This window comes from Myxocyprinus asiaticus, chromosome 42 (assembly GCF_019703515.2).
Source record: "Myxocyprinus asiaticus isolate MX2 ecotype Aquarium Trade chromosome 42, UBuf_Myxa_2, whole genome shotgun sequence".
NCBI classification, from domain to species: domain Eukaryota; kingdom Metazoa; phylum Chordata; class Actinopteri; order Cypriniformes; family Catostomidae; genus Myxocyprinus; species Myxocyprinus asiaticus.
In genome coordinates, this window is record NC_059385.1 from 3,740,001 (window position 1) to 3,760,509 (window position 20,509).

General features: G+C 35.6%; 1 protein-coding gene across 1 annotated transcript in view; it reads left to right on the forward strand.

The window, feature by feature from the left end:
- Window positions 1-20,509, forward strand: part of LOC127432619 (ras-related protein Rab-3C-like) — a 28,690-nt gene that overhangs the window by 29 nt on the left and 8,152 nt on the right. The window contains exons 1-4 of the mRNA XM_051683931.1: window positions 1-89; window positions 1,290-1,499; window positions 11,314-11,432; window positions 17,205-17,329. The exon at window positions 1-89 is cut by the window's left edge and continues 29 nt beyond it. Coding sequence (XP_051539891.1) covers window positions 66-89; window positions 1,290-1,499; window positions 11,314-11,432; window positions 17,205-17,329 — 478 coding nt within the window. The 5' untranslated portion in view covers window positions 1-65. The remainder of the gene's footprint in view (window positions 90-1,289; window positions 1,500-11,313; window positions 11,433-17,204; window positions 17,330-20,509) is intronic.

Below are 20,509 nucleotides of genomic sequence, written 5' to 3' on the forward strand. Positions count from 1 at the left end.
GGGACACGAGCATCACCGGGAACCGACTGAACAACAATCGTGCCAAATATTCGGGCTTCGATAGCATGCGTCAGGACGGATCCATGCAGGTTTGGACTTTTATTGCCATTTGGGGCTTTGAAAATAAGGTTATTTCATTACAATTCCTGTTCTGTTAAACAATTCCGATTTATGTAGAAATTAATATAGAGCAAAATATGTTTAGTTGATTTTTGTAATGCATTAACCTTATACTCAACATAATTAAATTATTCGTAATTGCCAAATGGTTTAAGGTTGAATAAAATGGAAACGCACCCTAACCATCTGTAATGTGGGGGTTGGGGGGAATATTCCTGTAGTAAAGCATTTTAATAGTTTTAAATCGCATCCTCTCTGTACATTTAACATAATCTATATGAAATGTTCATGGACTTCACTGTACTGTATTTGTAAGGTGATGTATTTGAATTATGGTTATAGATGTTAGGGGTGAGTTTTTAGGGTTATTTCAGCCAATGATAAGCTCCAAATTTCGTTAATTTCACCCCTAAATGAAATATGATATTTACTGATTTTATTTAGTGTTGAAGCATGTAGAATGAGTTTATTATGCAGGTGAAATGTAGACAAATTAATTCAGTCGGTCTGTAGTTTTCAAGGCCCATTCATAAGTTTCCTTTTCACTAATTTATAAAATAACAGACCATAACAAATCTGTCATCTCTAACAGATTTGATAGTTTTTATGGTAAAGATAATAAATCAATTTATTTCTTATATTATTATAATTATAATTATTATTTTTATTTTTTATTTTTTATTTTTTTGCATAAACTACTTCCCAAAACAAAGATGAACATTATTTCTGTCCATTTAGAGTGTTTAACGACTTAAACTTCTGGCATAAATAATATATTCATATTTATTATTATAATTATTGTTTAATTATGTTGTAGTCTAATGATCTGATTTAGCTGTTTGAATCAGAAATGAGAAATAAAACGGATTAAAAATGGGTTCTGAATATCAGTTATCTGTCACTTTTAAAAATGATCAAAATTGGTCGGAAGAAAACAAAACCGGTCAAACAGCTTTCTAAATGCACCATCTTTGATTAATCTAAATGACATTGTTAATAAAATGCCAGGAACAGATTTGATTACTTTCAAATTCATTTTCCATTTGTAAAATAGAGCTCAATAATAGATGCAAATGAGCACTTCAATAACAGATTTATTGTTGCAAATTAAATGCACATCTGGTGATGCTGAAGCCTGTTTGTTAAAAAGCGTCTCTTTTTCGTTCCAGATGGCGGCGACACAAAAAGAAGGTTCTGACCAGAACTTTGATTACATGTTTAAACTGCTGATCATCGGGAACAGCAGTGTAGGAAAGACATCGTTTCTCTTCCGGTATGCTGACGACTCCTTCACGTCAGCGTTTGTGAGTACAGTGGGCATCGATTTCAAAGTCAAAACTGTCTACAAGAATGACAAGAGAATCAAGCTGCAGATCTGGGTGAGTCAGCCTACATTAGTCAGCAGATTGCATTAGTCATTCGATTTTATCAACTCATGTGCAGCTTAAAATTAGGCCATTTAAAGTGATGTCTTGCTTGCCTTAGGTGTTACATTTAGGAGGTTTAAATAAAGCAGTGGATAACTTTTAGAAATGGATAAACAATTATGGGAGAGTGTTCAGTTTCAAAACAGTCAGGTTTTTGCAGTTCTGGTTGGCGATGCCAACATATTCACCTATACCTTTAAAGCAGTCTATGAAACAAAGTTATGAATGTGACAATTTCATAAGATGCAAAAATTCAAAAAGATATCAGTGGTGGCCTTTTACGCATTTCTAAATGCTTTTATGAGTGTTGAGTCAAGACACACTCTAACCATAATAAAGCAATGCTCTATTGTTGCATCATAGTTCTAGACAAAGTATTTAGCAAATTTGATATGACTTGCATAAACATATCTGTCAGTGGACCTCAAAATGGCTTCCATGCTCAAAGGAGGTGGTGAATGAAGATGATGGATGAAAGTGGCTTTGTGGAATGATGTCAGAATAATGTTTTCAATGGCACCAAACCTCTGTTTGAACAGGGTAGCTCGTGCATGCTTTCTAAAACTAGATTAATACAGAATAGTATTTTTAAACTGAACTCATATGTGTGTGTGTGTATGTGTGTGTGTGTGTGTGTGTGTGTGTGTGTGTGTGTGTGTGTGTGTGTGTGTGTGTGTGTATATATATATATATATATGCAGTATATACACTGCCGGCCAAAAGTTTGGAATAATGTAACGATTTTGCAAATGGAAAGAAATTGGTACTTTTATTCACCAAAGTGGCATTCAACTGATCACAATGTATAGTCAGGACATTAATAATGTGAAAAATTGCTATTATAATTTGAAAAAAATGTTCAGAACTTCTTAAACTATTTCAAAGAGTTCTCATCAAAAAATCCTCCATGTGCAGCAATGACAGCTTTGCAGATCCTTGACATTCTAGCTGTCAGTTTGTCCAGATACTCAGGTGACATTTCACCCCACACTTCCTGTAGCACTTGTCATAGATGTGACTGTCTTGTCGGGCACTTCTCACGCACCTTACAGTCTAGCTGATCCCACAAAAGCTCAATGGGGTTAAGATCCATAACACTCTTTTCCAATGATCTGTTGTCCAATGTCTGTGTTTCTTTGCCCACTCGAACCTTTTCTTTTTGTTTTTCTGTTTCAAAAGTGGCTTTTTCTTTGCAATTCTTCCCATAAGGCCTGCACCCCTGAGTCTTCTCTTTACTGTTGTACATGAAACTGGTGTTGAGCGGGTAGAATTCAATGAAGCTGTCAGCTGAGGACATGTGAGGCGTCTATTTCTCAAACTAGAGACTCTGATGTACTTATCCTCTTGTTTAGTTGTACATCTGGTCTTCCACATCTCTTTCTGTCCTTGTTAGAGCCAGTTGTCCTTTGTCTTTGAGGACTGTAGTGTACACCTTTGTATGAAATCTTCAGTTTTTGGGCAATTTCAAGAATTGTATAGGCTTCATTCCTCAAAACAATGATTGACTGACGAGTTTCTAGAGAAAGCTGTTTCTTTGCCATTTTTGACCTAATATTGACCTTAAGACATGCCAGTCTATTGCATACTGTGGCAACTCAAAAACAAACACAAAGACAATGTTAAGCTTCATTTAATGAACCAAATAGCTTTCAGCTGTGTTTGATATAATGGCAAGTGATTTTCTAGTACCAAATGATCAATTTATCATGATTACTCAAGGATAAGGTGTTGGAGTGATGACTGCTGTCTAGATTTGATCAAAAATGACTTTTTTCAAATAGTGATGGTGCTGTTTTTTACATCAGTAATGTCCTGACTATACTTTGTGATCAGTTGAATGCCACTTTGGTGAATTAAAGTACCAATTTCCTTCCGAAACAGCAAAATCTGTACATTATTCCAAACTTTTGGCCGCCAGTGTATATATATAAGTGCATACATATATATTAGCGCTGTCAGTCGATTAAAATATGTAATCGTGAGTAATCGCATGATGTTTTTGTAGTTAATCACTCTCAGAATTGATGTTATTTTCTAGATAATACGCAAGCTTACAGAAACTAGCCTAAAGCCAGTGCCAGGCTGTTTCTGAATTGAGTGTGGCTGACATCATTGATTTGGAGAGGTGGCCAATAACGTCATTATTGTACGTCATGTGTAGAGAATTATTATTGATTACACATTCAGATAATTGGTCATCAACTGGTATTCCATACTGTGGCTTACAGTCATTGCTTTTTGGAACAGTCACTCACCTTTACCTGAGCACAGCTATTATTGGCTAATTTAAGGCTCAGGGGTTTTATAATAATATTATAATATTAAATGTTGTTTGATCATAATCCTTTCAGTTGTCAATGTTTGCTGGTCACGGACGGGTGTATTATTGCACTTACATAAAGTACTTCGGCAGTGCCATGATACCGTGAAGGGATATGTATTATTATTATTTTAATTACATAATATTTTAATGGCAAATGAAAACTCTTATTTTACACAAAGTTTGCAAAAATTCACAGATAATTGCTAATTTCTCGAAATGGCAAAAATCGGATGATATCAGCCTTGCTGATATTTTGGTCAGGCATTAATGATTATCATAGTCATGTACCATGTTACACCAAGAATCAAAAAAATGTCCCAAAATATTCATGGCATTTTCTTGGTAGTTTAGTACCACTTTTTGGTACTTTGTTAGTAGGAAAAACATTTTGTTTGTTCTATTCAATAGTGCCAAGAACTGCCTTCACAGCATTTGTTTACATTGTTTAATAATACACAACCTAAGGCATTATGGAGCACAAGTGTCGCCCCTAGTGTTTCACAGTGAGTTTATCGAAGAATAAATGTGCTAAAAGGATCTCTTATGGGTCTTTATGGTCTTCGTCATTCTCAGATTCTATTATCCAGATGTGGAGGACAGGAAACGCAGCAAGCATCAGTTATGAATCATGCCTTTCACTCAGTGTTGTTAGAAGAGCTCATTTAGCTTTATAGATCTGTACAGCTTCATTCGTCGTTTATAGAATGTGAGTCAATTATTCCAGTGAAAAGCTTTTCGGTGTTCCAAGCGCACCTGCCCTGACATGCCATTTAAAGTGAAAATGCGCATTTAACGCAAACCCAAGAATGCCTGATAATTACTCAGTCAGCCACTAAAATGTCCAAGACTATTTATAACAAAGGCAGAGAAATAAAAAGTAACCAAACAAAATCACAAATTAAAAGGCCTCCATTTTTATATTGATCACTATTGAAAGAACTCACATGTTGTCTCTACATCATGTGCCTACTTGTTTTCAGTCAGACATCTTGAAAGGCTAAGGCCAGAAACGCATGACATTGCCAATATGCACGGACCATTTGATCATGCTTAATTTGCATTACTGTGGCAGTAACAATGCGCAAAATCTTGCTTGCGTTGCTAAAAGCAACTAAAATTCAAAACCTTTGTTGTCTATTAATGTACTCACACCAGCGCTGCCGTTCTGTGTCCATGGATGACGCTCAACTTTGACTTCGGGTTGCACAGAATTTCTCTGCACTACTCGCATGGTTTTCCATTAAATTAGATCCAAAACAAATCCTTTAAAAAAAGTGTCATCAAGGGACATAAATGATTTTAGGCTCAAAGATACATTTTGTATAGGCAATTTTTCAGTAGCAAGTTCACCTTTTTATGTCTAGGCTACATATAGAAAAATTGCACAATTAATGTTGTCCTTTCTAATCTTTCAGTTTTGCACAGTTGCACCATATTTTTCACACACCAACATGCAAACTCATCCACGTCATTTTCATTCTTATAGAAGTTCAAAAAGCGTTTGTCTGTATGCTTATTAAATGCAATATTTTGGACAACCAACAACAAATTCTACATGCATTCTAGAACTATCATGGCACTTCTCATCCAGTGTGCAATCCCTTCAGAAACTGGACTCTCAGATATCACCGCACGCTCGCTTTAGAGTCATTCCAAAAAACTAATTAAGGGTTTCTTAGAAGAAACGTTATAGGAGGCATTCCCATGTAGCTCACATGTATTATTAAGATTGGATTGGCCACTACACACTCTCATCTTACACCTCTGAACTTATTTTAATCGCACAACCTCTGTTATACAAATAACCAGTATGTTTATTTCATTGACGATGCAACCTCCACTAATGAATCGTGTTGCAGTCTGTTAATGTGATGCATAGCATTTGAAATCCAACCAATGTAGTTTTACAAGTTGTTGTCAACCGCTATGGGTTTTACAGTGGTTGATACTGTTATCTGCTGAGCAGAGTAACTTAATATAATTCCAATACATACATTAAAATACAATTTAATGATAGCAAATGAGACTGGATGAAAAAAAAATAGAGTATTTAAGAACATACAAAATATTTACTCAAAATCCCTGCTTAATGTGGATAGACAACTGTAAGTAAAGCATTTGTAGGTTGATTTCAATTGATTGACCCAACACTGGAACACTGGCTCAACCAATGGGGTGAGTGTAGGGTTAGACAATCTGTTTTTTCTGACCAGCGGAAAACAGAGTGAGTTTTCGAGAAACATTGTTGAAAACATCCATTATAATTTCAATTATTTTTAGTGTGGTTATAGGCTCAGAAATTACACACTTTACCTTAAAATGGCCAAATATTGGCAGATTAATAGGTTATGGCTATATACATAGGCCTGTTATAAAAACCAAATTATAGATGGAATTTTTACTTCTGTTATTTAAGTGTTTAAATGATTAATTGGATTGCAGTGTCACATACATTGGTGATAAAGTTATTATTAGCATTTCAGTATTGGATCTAAATCTTCACCAGTCTTGTGCTGAAAGTGCTTCATTTCTACCCTGAAAATATGTACTTTCATCCGCCGTATGCTTTGGTCAAGAGGAGCTGCCACCACCAATGGCATGACCGTTCATCTCAAGCTATTTTTACACTCACTCGTTCAACCATGAAGCCTGTTGGGAGAAATCTTAGAGGTAGAACAAGGAGGTGAGTGAGTTCAAGTGTGTGTGTTTTCTTTTCCCCATGACGCACCTTATCTCATCCACTGAGATTTTTGTCCTTTGTGCTCTCGTCAAAAGTGTGCACCATTCTGTAAAAATCAAAAGACCTACAAGCAAGACTTCACTCACATGAATATTGCCTTTGTTACATTCAATAAAGAGAAACAATGGCTTTCTGCTGAAAGAAAACAAAACATTTGAAACATTAGTTATTGTAGCAGCATTTTTGGTAATGGCGCAAGGCAAATAGTGCTAACTTTTGTGAATAAGGTGCAATATAATAAGCCTGATTTTCATAGAAAGGAGGTGTGTTTGCCCTGAAAAGAATGACAATAACTTAATTTAAATACGCATGATGCCAGCTATACCAGCACAGATAGCATCAGGTTAAACTGGATTGTGCACGGTTAGTTATGTAGATGCATAAGATGTTATTTCAACTTCAACAACTGCAAAAGAACTCACTCCCATGACGCACTGCGAATAACTCAATCGAACTGGTCTTCCTACACTCTCAAACTACTTATATATTTGCAGATATCTGTATTTTGCTTTAAATCAATATTTTAATATTTTGTCTTCCTTTGTAATTCGATTACGTCATTCACAATGCTTCATGAGATTGTAGTTCATACTCTCATTGTACCTTTGCCTTTTCATAGGTAAAGGTAGGTTTTGTGGATACGTTAGGTGTGACCTCTCCTTGTCACCTGTCATGGTTCATCGTCTCTTTGTGCTGCGTAATTCTTTGCATAAGCATGCATAGATTTTCTTAAAGATACCTTGTATGGGCTCTGCTCATCATGCTCTGGGCGTCTTTCTCTCAAACTGTGAATGTGTCAGCAGTTTTTTCCATTCCTCATTTGCTCAGCTGCTGATCGTAAGTATTTTCGCTCACTCTCAGCGTTCACTCCTCTAAATCAAATTACCCCTCGCAGCCCGCTCCCAGTCGGCCCCTGAGGATAGAGGTAACAGCTCATCTCCTAAATGACTGGCTCACATTGTCTAACGGTAATTTATTGGCCCAATGAAAGGATAAAGGGTTAGTCCACGTGAGTCACAGATCAATAAACTCAGCACAGTGCATGGAGTGGCTCCAGAGGCATGAATCTTTCCGATGGCGTGCAAGCGGACCAGCCCATCAGAATGAGGCCGATGCATTAACGAACATGCTCTTCATTACCGTAATGACGGCACCGCCATGTTGCCATATAGGAAATGAAAAGCACATTCTGTCTTTTCTAATATCTTAATACACAAATGAGGAAAATCCGACCTCATTTGAGCTGGAAGTGGAGAGGGTTTCCAATATTTGCTTGTTTTTTACGCATCTGGAAGTGTGAAAACAATCTTAAATAGCTCTTATAAATGCATTGCATGTAGTGTTTTGTTTATAGGGTGCAACGGACCTATCTTACTGTGTATTTGATATTCCTTTGTCACCTCTGTCATAAAGATGGCTTTTGTCAACTTGACCAGAATGCACCGAATGCACATTCAAGTCCTTTACAGTAATGACTCGCCTTCTGTCTTTCATTCTTTGAGACCCAGTGTATCATAGATGGTGAAAAGTCTACCAGCGTAAAGAAGTCAATCACTTCATTTATTAAAAGCAACCGGTTGGTGTTTCAGTGGCAGGGGAAATGACAGTGCCATGTAATGATTTTAAAGGAAATCTGTTTTTATTTTTCCACCCAGTGCTGGTGGGTACTGTACGTACAGCTCAGGTCAACTCCACTATTTCCCAAATAACAAGCGTCAGAATAATCAGAACTTGCCGTAGGAGATTTCACTTGCATTTGAACTTTACCAGACTTATTTTGTCCCGTAAGTGAACTAGTAGTATTAGTTAACATGTAATGACTTGATTTGACCCCTAATGCACATTTTTCCTACACTGTTTACAAGGTCCTTGAAGTGCTCAAAGTGCTTGAATTTAGCTTTTAGAAATGCAAGTACTGGAATACCTGGAAAATCGCCTTGATTTGTTAAAAGGGCTTGAGATATAAACAGTCCATTTCCTCCGTGTAATATGTATCCATCAAAGATGAGATCCCGCACTCCACTTTCACTGAATAATGTGTCTTTTAATATCCTTTCTGTTCTGTACAGTCAGACAAAAAGTCAAAAGAAATATTAATTTTAATAACAAATAGCACAGATGGGCTAAAAAAAACGAGACTTGCCTCTTATTAATAAATGAACCGGAACACCTGTATGAGTCTGTGAGATGCACGTTAAACTCTTAAAGTGACAGTACTGTTATAGCGCTTGTTATACGAATGAATGTAAACTTAATGCTATTTCTTGTAAATTGTACACATTATTTCTCACATTGACATCTCAGATTATAATTATATACATTCAATTTCATGATATAATATTAATTGATAGAATTTTAAATTTGTATATTTTAAAAAAGTTAAAATATGATTATAATATTGATGACAAACAAATGATTAAAAAATAAAATATTTCACATATTTTTCAGGATACTGTTCAGTTCTATTGCTTGTTCTGCACCTGATCAGCCTGTATGTAGCCCGCTATATTTGAAAGCTTATTTGTTTGTGATATTTTCTTATAGTGAAACGTATATACGAAACTCTTATTATTTAAACTTTGAGCATTTATATTATGTATTAAAGCACTTTATGTTGATGAGAAATTATTATGTGCATTTTGCACAAACATTTTTCAAAAAGTTTTCGCTGTATTTTGTCATTTTAAGTGTTATAATATCAAATCGAGATTATATTGAATCGTGAACCTCGTATCTTATATCGAACCGAATCGTGAGATAACCATATAGTTCCATCCCTAGAGAAAATGAATGTGATTTTTACTTCTGGCTTCAGACTTTTGTACTCTATTCCTTTAAAGGCTTTAATCTGATGTTTCTTACGCCAGTGAATCTGTCTGTACTGTTCTCTCCGGAGGGGTTGTTTCGAAGGTTGACCAGCACCTGCTCAGGGAGCATCCGCCTGTCGTTTGCTCATATCAGCTGCTCTGTTTGTAGTAATTAGTCTACTTCAGTGTGTGTTTAGACAGAGGCCTTTCACACAGCTATAGAAAGATGCTCAGAGCCCATTTTATAATAACTAGAGGTACTACATCGTAATAAAGCTTCTAATGGAGCCTAATGCTTTATTTTGTAGCTGGCTGGTGTGTGTGTGTATGTGTTTGTTATCTGTGTGCACATGCAGATACTTCTCTATTGTATTGTGTGTATGTGTGTGGTCGCATATTGGATCTGCCTGTGGCAGATAAGAGCTCATACTCTGCAGGATTCAAGCTTTGCCACAGCAGGGAAAATTGACGGTTTGTCATGGTCCGTTGCACACTAGAGGGCAGCGTTAGTAGTGTGGTGGCGCACGGGAAGCCCATATAAAGCATCTCTGAGATTACTTATCAACGGTTTGTGAAGTTTTACCTACCATTGTATATTCTACAGTTATGAACGACTTATTGAGTAAAACAGCAGGGTAGTACTTGCAATGATTTCATGTGGCTTAGTTTTCAAGTGAATACAGTTTAAGGTGAAGTGTACTGTCTGTACTACTAGTATCACCAAACAAAATTACAAATATAATAACAGTTTTCAAACAGGTTTCCTGAATGCTTGCCTTGTCTGCCATTGGTTGGCAAATAGTCCCGCCTCAGACTAAAGCTGTTGAGTCAATTTTGTCTCAGGCTGGTCGAGATGCTTAAACAAACTGAGCAATGTTTTGATAACGCCACAGAGAAACATTGTTTAATTTTTTTTTCTAGGGAATCATCCTATAAAAATCTTACTTATAGTTGATTTTGCATATTAAGCTGGGATATGAGAAATTATTTTTTGTTTTTAACACCTTTAAGTTTATTCTGTGACCGTTCAAGTACATCTCTAAAGCATTAATAAAAGTAGGGTATTTGTATTTTCCAATTTTACCACATTGATTTGTGTAATAAGTATCAAAACATGGATTTTCTTGTACTTTATGAAATAAAAGAGTTCAGATTACTATGTATAGGGGTTGAAACTATGCTTCAAAGTCAGTTGTTTAGAAATCGGCATGTTATGATGTCATAATAACTATGAGCTAATTTAAATATGACTGCCCATTTTTACATACTGACCTGTATTTAGTATACTCAAAAAAACAAACAAACAATCAAACAAACAAACAAAAAAATCAGCCTTTATTTTAAGATTTATGTATTTTAATTTCATTAAAAAAATCTATCAAATTGAATTGTGTAATTTTTAACAACATTATTTTTATTTTTTTATTTATTTTATTACAGATTACTCAATTCAATCTGATGGAATTTTCATGAAATTAAAATGCATAAATCGAAGGGAAAAAAAGAGTTTTTGAGTGTATTCAGGAACTTGAACAGCTGTTTAATATTAAGGATCAGGGAGAGGGTGGAAAATGGTCATGAAAATCTATATTACAGCAGTTTTTGGCGCAAGAAACGTACACTTAAAGCCAGAAGTGAATTGCTTCTAAAGTTTATAATGTGACCACTTTAAAGACAATAATTTGGGAACAATCTGAAACCTGATATTAAATGACTTTCTGTCCTATTTGTCATTCTGATGAAATATGTGAATAATTAAATGTAAAATATCTTCTACTTTCAGTTCTAAATCAAATGTAATGTAATTCATTAATTTGAGTGTTCAGAGCTGTGTAAGAGAACACAACTCACACTAAGAAACTAATGTGTGTGTGTGTGTGTGTGTGTTTTTTAAAGGATACCGCTGGGCAGGAGCGATACAGAACCATCACCACGGCATACTATCGAGGAGCCATGGGCTTCATCCTCATGTATGACATCACTAACGAGGAGTCGTTCGGAGCTGTCCAGGACTGGTGAGTGACTTTCCCTGCTGGCCCAGGGTCAGAATTATGAGCAAAGCAGGAGATGCTATCTGATCCAAAATCTCTGGACGTTTGTGTTCTCACGGGCATAAACTGATCACGCAGAGTCAGTTCTGCAGAATTTGAAACAGCAAGCAGTATTTCTTCGTAACATATTGTGCGTGTGTGTTTGCAGAAAAAATGACAGCATTTTAGAAGAACTGTACATAAGTTATTGTACAAGCAACACAAAGTCATTAAAATGAGAATGAGTAAGAGAGAACGCAGTGATATCATTAGGAAAAATATCTTTAGTTTAGATCTCTCCAAAATGCTATAATGACTCGTTGTTTAGTGTAAAACATGTAAGCTTTGTCATGAAATAAATAAAGCTATGTATCTAATTAATGTACAGTATATGACATGTATCTGTGACCATATATCTATACTGTATATGTATATATATATATATATATATATATATATATATATATATATATATATACACATATATGCAGTTGTGCTCAAAAGTTTGCATACCCTGGCAGAAACTGTGAAATTTTGGCATTGATTTTGAAAATATGACTGATCATACAAAAAAGGAGTTATTTAAGGATAGTGATCATATGAAGCCATTTATTATCACATAGTTGTTTGGCTCCTTTTTAAATCATAATGACAACAGAAATCACCCAAATGGCCCTGATCAAAAGTTTACATACCCTTGAATGTTTGGCCTTGTTACAGACACACAAGGTGACACACACAGGTTTAAATGGCAATTAAAGGTTAATTTCCCACACCTGTGGCTTTTTAAATTGCAATTAGTGTCTGTGTATAAATAGTCAATGAGTTTGTTAGCTCTCACGTGGATGCACTGAGCAGGCTAGATACTGAGCCATGGGGAGCAGAAAAGAACTGTCAAAAGACCTGCGTAACAAGGTAATTGAACTTTATAAAGATGGAAAAGGATATAAAAAGATATCCAAAGCCTTGACAATGCCAGTCAGTACTGTTCAATCACTAATTAAGAAGTGGAACATTCTGGGATCTCTTGATACCAATCCAAGGTCAGGTAGACCAAGAAAGATTTCAACCACAACTGCCAGAAGAATTGTTCAGGATACAAAGAAAAACCCACAGGTAACCTCAGGAGAAATACAGGCTGCTCTGGAAAAAGATGGTGTGGTTGTTTCAAGGAGCACAATACTTGTTGACGCCTCTCCAAACATTTATGGTTGTGACCATAAAGCTCTAGTTTGGTCTTGTCACTCCAAATTACAGTGTGCCAGAAGCTGAGAGGCATGTCAAGGTGTTGTCGGGCATATTGTAACCGGGCTTTTTTGTGGCATTGGCGCAGTAAAGGCTCTTTCTGGCAACTCGACCATACAGCTCATTTTTGTTCAGGTATCGTCGTATTGTGCTCCTTGAAACAACCACACTTGTTTAATTTGTTTACTAACAAAGTCCAACAATGTACTATGTACATGCATCACAAAAGATATATCAGTTTTGTAAAAAAAAATTCTGAAAGTCATGAAAATTCCCACCACAGTGTCATTTCCAGCACATCTTAATTTATGTAAATAATGTAAATAGAATTTTGTGCTGGAAATGACTTTTTTAACATGTTTTCTTTTTTTTAATGGCCGACTCCTTTGACTCGCTAAGGCTACTTTATAGCTAACTATAAGCTATTTTTCTAATGGATTTTCATAGTTTAATATTTAAAATCTAGGTCTGGGACAAGGCCAACACTGTAAAATGTATACATAAAAGGCATTTGAAAAATACCAAAAATAAATGAAGGCCTAGTAAACGTCAGTTTTCCTAGTCAGTTTTAATGTGACCTTCATATAACAAAAAAAAGAAAAGAAAAAAAGAATCTGTTCATTTGAATATAAATCAGCCCATGGGTCGTGAAATTGCAGCAAGTTAAAGAAACACTCATATACAGTATTCAAATTAGGGCTGTGAATTCATTAACATTTTTTAACTAATTAATTACAGTTTTCTGTGATTATTTGCCATGGTACATAAAACAAACATTAAAATACACTATGCAGCATAAATGAACACACCTCTCTGAACATAAATGATTACTGTTAGTATTCATGCAAAGATGACAAAATTGAAATGTATTAAACGTATATTTAATAACAAAATAGAAAGATATGTTATCAATATCTGTAAAATAATTCAATTAGATTAAATTTAAAAATTAAAATGTTCAGTTTTTTGCAGAGTTAATTAGACACATTTTTACAGGTATAAATCTTTGATACAAGGATATACATGCCATAAAATCAGTGGACATGCTTTAAAAGTAAAATCTTTTGGTGTTTTCCAGTGGACATTTTTTAATAATAGGATCAAATGGGCAGATTCAATTAAAAATCAAGCCTTATTGGCAAGATAAAATTAAGTGTACGTTGCAAGTGCATTATTAAACACTATACATACAGATATAAAACAAACTGAAAGCTAAATTTACATATGCTGAAGTTTTAAAGTCTAGTTTAAACTATCATTTTCACTGCCGTTCTGTCTCTTATCGTGCACACGCTGGGTCTCTTTTGCATGGTTTCGGTTTTGACACTGGTTCAGATGACAGTAAGTGAGCATTTCCGGGCGATGCAAAAAGAAAAGGCAGCTTGCCAGCATCACTCATTCACCTGGCTCACCAGACTGCAGATGAATTCTCCATTCTCCGTTCAGTAAATCCGCTTCTGTGTTTATTTTGCATGGACCATGCATTGCGTTTAATGAATAAGCATGCACTGCTCCACACAATCAGTTTTTGTGTGCGAGGATGTGCAGTTGAGCGTGCACCTCCTTTAAATTTATATATGCCAATTTTAGCCACAGGAAGTTGGGGGAAACAGTAGTGAATTTTCAGGGAATTGACTGATACTGCATTAATTACGTAATTTTTTTTTATTTGAAAGTGTAAATGAAGGTTTCACAGTGAATGCTGTTTGTTAGTAACATGTAGTACTTTTTAAAGAGTAGCTTGACTGTAGTTTAATTACTTTACATTTTCAAAAGCTTGTTGTTTGGCTAGCTACAGTTTTAAAGTAGCTACTTCAATGCTAACCTAGAGTGTAGGTGCTAGTTTATCTAGTTTAGCACAGTTTAGGATTAACATCAGTTTAGTGTTGAGAGAAATTCGAGTGTGGTTAAACCCTGGAGACTCAGACATACATGTGCAAGTACTGTAACATGTCGTGGGCTTCAGTGATGGACTAGACCCCCGTGAACCACCAGCTGTCTGCTGGCTCTGTTGTTGCCATGGCAACAAATGCTGCTAAACAATTCAAGCCTTCTAGAAATCGAGACCTGAGAAGATAGAGTTTATAATATTAGCTTTAAAGGGATAGTTCAACCAAAATATTTCATTTGGGAGAGAGATTTAAATGTTTCATTACAACACATTACACAATGCATAATAACAGTTCAAATTGCACAGATAAATAAAAAAGTATATTCAATGTAGGGATGCCGCGGTGGGAGTTTTTGACGGTTAGATTACCGTCTGAGAAAAAAATCACGGTTAACCGGTTTTACAATTATTTGCACATTTTCTTATTATGCAACAGAACTGATGCAAAAAACACATATCATATAACAATTGAACTGGGGGATATGTGGACGCCAAGGGAAGTCCTATAATAAGAAAACTGATAAATACACACACACATACACAAACAAATAAATATAATAGAAGGTAATAAGAGAAGATGCTCCAATCTAGGGCACGACACCGCTTATGTGCATCACGAGCTCAGTGATGTGCTTAAGTGTAAACAGAGTGCTTCAGAAGTGAGTAAATGTACGATTATTGTGGGTGTGCAACATGTAGTTCAAGGCATTTAACAGTTTTCTGCATCAGTTTATTAAAGCAATCCATTGTCTGTCAGACACCCCAACATAAAGAATCAGCAACAGACTCTAAATACTGTCCACAACATCTCACAAATAAACCATTGGACTATGAATAATAATGGGAGCATTGCTTACAGCAGGCGATTTAAAGTCCGATCATGACTAAAATTGACATTTATTGTTGAATGCGGTGAATTTGTACAGAAGCAATGCTTTAAATGAGGACGAAAAGATGCAACTTTTCAAATTTACTAACTACACACAAATGCACTGCACTTTGTCAGCACGCTTAAACATTACAAAAAAGTGGTATCTTTAATTCATCATTTTAAAATCAACACAGCTTTTTTGTTAGACTAGTGGAGCATCCTGTCCCATTTGTAGGATGTGTATCTTTCTATGACTTCTGTCTGCTTTTTTTTTTTTTTACATCAGTCATCTTCAGTCAGTCATTTAAATGCTGCCAAAAAGACGATTTAAGTCGCTTTTTTAATGGATATGAGTCTGGCTGATTGAATTCCTCTGTTATATTTTGAGATTTGTGTGTTTAAGCTTCAGTTTCACGTGAATTGAAAGTTCACGTTCAGTTTGTGACACCGGCCACCGTCCGTAACCATAGCAACAGCTCCAGTACCAACACAAGAGTTTTCACATTAGGATTACAAAATCTTACGAAAAACTCTTTTATATTAAATAATATTTTTGCCACGTGTAAATAAAGTATTTCACGGTTTTTAACCGTGGATTCTAAATTCTTATGGTTAAATTAACCGTGATATTTTTAATTGCGGCTAATAGTAAAACTGTATAATCCCGTCATCCTTAATTCAGTGCATACTCTTAAATATTTATACACTGTATCATATCAAACATTCAGAAAAAGCATTAGGGTTAATGTTTAAAAACAAATTTACCCTTTCAGAAAATTACAATTCTTACCTGCTCACCTGAAATGCCTATCTGCGTTCCTCATCATGAAAACAACTGATAATTTCTATGGACAGCTTTAACATCTTCACTGACTCCACATATAGCTCATGTGATGTATTTCATGTTTTCTAAATTCATATGAAAGTTTTGTGTGGGTAACAGACTTACAGACCGAAATTGCACTTTGTCAGCCACTGACTGTCTTGGGTGTTTTATCCTGCAGGGGGCGCTTGACGCTCTGAAAACCGAATCCTCCATTCATCCGCATTTAAATATAAGAACGCTTTATATCCATTTGGAGACCTTTTACACTGGATAGTTATTTTTAATAATAACTGATAATTGTAAGTATTCATACCTGTGAATGAAAATCCACCTCAGCATTATCTATTAAAAGCATTTTTTACAACCCTCATCCAGTAATAATAAACGACTGTGAGTTCATGCATCCTGGTCAGTCCAGAGAAAAGTTACAGGTACCACGTGACTCCACCGTCTATTTGGGCGATACCAACTCCTACAACGGAGGGGGGACTTCAGTTTTTTTGTCTCAATATGACAGACTCACAGCCACACAGTTGTAAGGCATCTCATACGATATGATGTGATTTACATTTGACATTGCTAGCTGATGTAGAAACAACATTGAAACTATAGCAAGTACATCACATGAACAGTATGATATGACTATTGTCATTTGGGTGTACTACTGAAATAATGTAAGTTGTGCATCTATTTAGACTCAACAAGTGCCTGAGAAAGTACATATGTGTAACATATGTGTAGCTTATGTGTTATGTGTAGCTCAATATGTGTTTAACAGCAAGTTGCATCTCATGAAATTTCAGTGTGAAAATAATGAATCCTGTTCTAGATTTGTCATTAGCTGTCATGCTTGTTTATATTCATATTTGGGCTTTAATTGTATAATGAGAGTGTACTGTAACATCCTTGGTTGTTTGTAACTAGGTCAACCCAGATAAAGACGTACTCCTGGGACAATGCGCAGGTCGTCCTGGCAGGAAATAAATGTGACATGGAGGAGGAGAGAGTTGTGTCCACAGATAGCGGCAGACTGCTGGCAGAACAGATGGGTAAGTTCGCTCTTCTTAACCCCATCCACTACCAACCCAAAAGTGAGTTTACCTCCTCTAGAGACCAATCAGAAACTTTTGCAACTAGGAAGTCAGTCAGGTGGGTCAGTCTAACTCTGCTTTTTCTTTAGAACCCAGATTTAACAGTGGACATCAAGTGGCGACTCAAACCTTTTTTAATGTAGTCTGGGTGGTATTTTCTTTTTACTTCTTTTGTTTATGGTTTTTGAAATGTTGCATTTCTGCTTAAATATATTGACACTATTACTGAAACATACACTGGCTGCCAAAAGTTTGGAAGAATGTACAGATTTTGCTGTTTTGGAAGGAAATTGTTACTTTAATTCACCAAAGTGGCATTCAACTGATCACAAAGTATAGTCAGAACATTACTGATGTAATAAACAACACCATCACTATTTGAAAAAAGTCATTTTTGATCAAATCTAGACAGCAGCCATCACTCCAACACCTTATCCTTGAGTAATCATGATAAATTGATAATTTGGTACTAGAAAATCACTTGCCATTATATCAAACACAGCTGAAAGATATTTGGTTCATTAAATGAAGCTTAACATTGTCTTTGTGTTTGTTTTTTGAGTTGCCACAGTATGCAATAGACTGGCATGTCTTAAGGTCAATATTAGGTCAAAAATGGCAAAAAAGAAACAGCTTTCTCTAGAAACTCATCAGTCAATCATTGTTTTGAGGAATGAAGGCTATACAATGCTTGAAATTGCCAAAAAACTGAAGCTCAACACCAGTTTCATGTACAACAGTAAAGAGAAGACTCAGGGGTGCAGGCCTTCTGGGAAGAATTGCAGAGAAAAAGCCACTTTTGAAACAGAAAAACAAAAAGAAAAGGTTCGAGTGGGCAAAGAAACACAGACATTGGACAACAGATAATTGGAAAAGAGTGTTCTGGATCTTAACCCCATTGAGCTTTTGTGGGATCAGCTAGACTGTAAGGTGTGTGAGAAGTGCCCGATAAGACAGACACATCTATGGCAAGTGCTACAGGAAGTGTGGGGTGAAATGTCACCTGAGTATCTGGACAAACTGACAGCTAGAATAACAAGGATCTGTAAAGCTGTCATTGCTGCACGTGGAGGATTCTTTGATGAGAACTCTTTGAAGTAGTTTAAGTAGTTTGTAATAGTCATTTTTCACGTTATTAATGTCCTGACTATACATTGTGATCAGTTGAATGCCACTTTGGTGAATAAAAGTACCAATTTCTTTTCATAAGAGCAAAATCTGTACATTATTCCAAACTTTTGGCCACCAGTGTACATGAGATATTTAGGCATAGTTCACGTAACATACCCTCACTGTGAATAAATTAAAGCATATGGAAAGTCTTGCAGCTTTGAACTCGGGCGATAATTAAACGCATATAATTGGATCACACCAGAATGTGTAAACAGCTCGTCTAATAGCTCAAGCTAACACAGAATGGTGAAAATAGACACAGTATCTGCCTGATGTAAAACAGGACCTACTGTATCTCTGCCATTCTCAGCCCCTTGTCCAAACAATCAACTATATGTCACAAATGTCATAATAGTCATGATTTATAAAAGAGGACACATTAGTTCTATTTCAAAACCTAGTTATCTGCCTATTTATTTATTTATATGCCTATGTAATTAATATATGATTAATTACATAGCTAAATAATGTATAATAATTAATACCTATATAATTATGATGCCTTCTAAGATACTGTACATTGTTTTGGATAAGACCTTAGGCAGCATTGCATGTATCTAGAAATCACTATGACAAGCAAAGTGACAAAAATCATAAAAAATGGTGGATGAGAGAGAAATATGTAATTTAGTACTGAAACGTGCCCAAAAAATTAATTCAGTTCAATTGAAAATTGAATTTGTACCCAATATTTGTGTGTACTTTTTTTAGCTAATGCACTATAAACTAACATGAACTAACAATTTATTAACTATCTAATCTAAAAATAAAAAGATTAATAAATGCTGTAAAAATATATTGTTATATTGTTTGTTCATGGTAACTAATGTTAACGAATTGAACCTTATTGTAAAGTGTCACCAAGCCGTTTTGGCATTATGAGTGTTGTCATAGAAACAAATAATTTCCGAGGTTCCAGGACACAAACAGCTCCGAGTAGAACCTTCAAACTGCCATCTCGTAATTATAGTAATTCCGACTTGACGTAAACGTACCATAGTTCACCCAGAAATGAAAATTCTGTCCTAATTCAGGCCAAATCAAAGTCTTTCTAGCAAGTCGGTCCACTGTCGGCCATCTTTGGAACGCTCTCAGGAGGCTATTTCCTGTCATGCCAGTGCAGCTCCTGTCTACTTGAATGGGGGAACACCAGAATCTCCAAAACAGTTGGTCAAGACTACGATCAAAGAGCTTATTTTAAATCAGCAATAAAATCTGACAATACTGGCATCATAAACTGTGACTCTTTACCTCATATCACGCTAAAAAACGCATTTTCCTGGCTTATATCGCTAATGTGCATGCACGTTCTCGAGTTGATTGACAGGCGATGTCTGTATCTAAAAGGTGATTGGCTCTTTTAACTGTAAGGCGGGACTTCCTTTCTACATCCGTTGACCATTGGGCAGTAGAGCTTCTTGGTTGTGCGTTCCAATTTCTCCCATTCATTTAAATCGAAGTGGCCCGTCTCTGCTAAATAGTTTTTGGCCAAATCCACACTAATCTGTTTCAAACTTTGTTCGAAAAGTTTTCAGTTTCCTAACGTTGTCGTTTTCCACAGTATGCAGTAATGGAGTGCATTTTCGAAAGGTTTTCAGTGGTAAGCGAAAACATATTAGTGCGGACATGTGCTTACTCACCCTCATGTCATTCCAAAACAGTATGACTTTCTTTCTTGTGTGGAACACAAAAGGAAAAATGTTTATGAATAATATGGTCCGTCTTTTCAATACAATGGCAGTTGATGGTGACTCACTAGAAAGCTTAAATAAGGAGCAAAAGTGTCATAAAAGTAGTCCTTTTCACTCGTGCGTCATATTCCAAGTTTTCAAAAGGCATATGATTGAAATTTAAGTCATTTTTTAATGAAAATCTTGACGTTCATTGCATTGAGATTTTCATTAAAATTATATTTAATAAAATGTTCACTTTTGTGAACATAAGAAAGTCGGGTTTGGAACAACA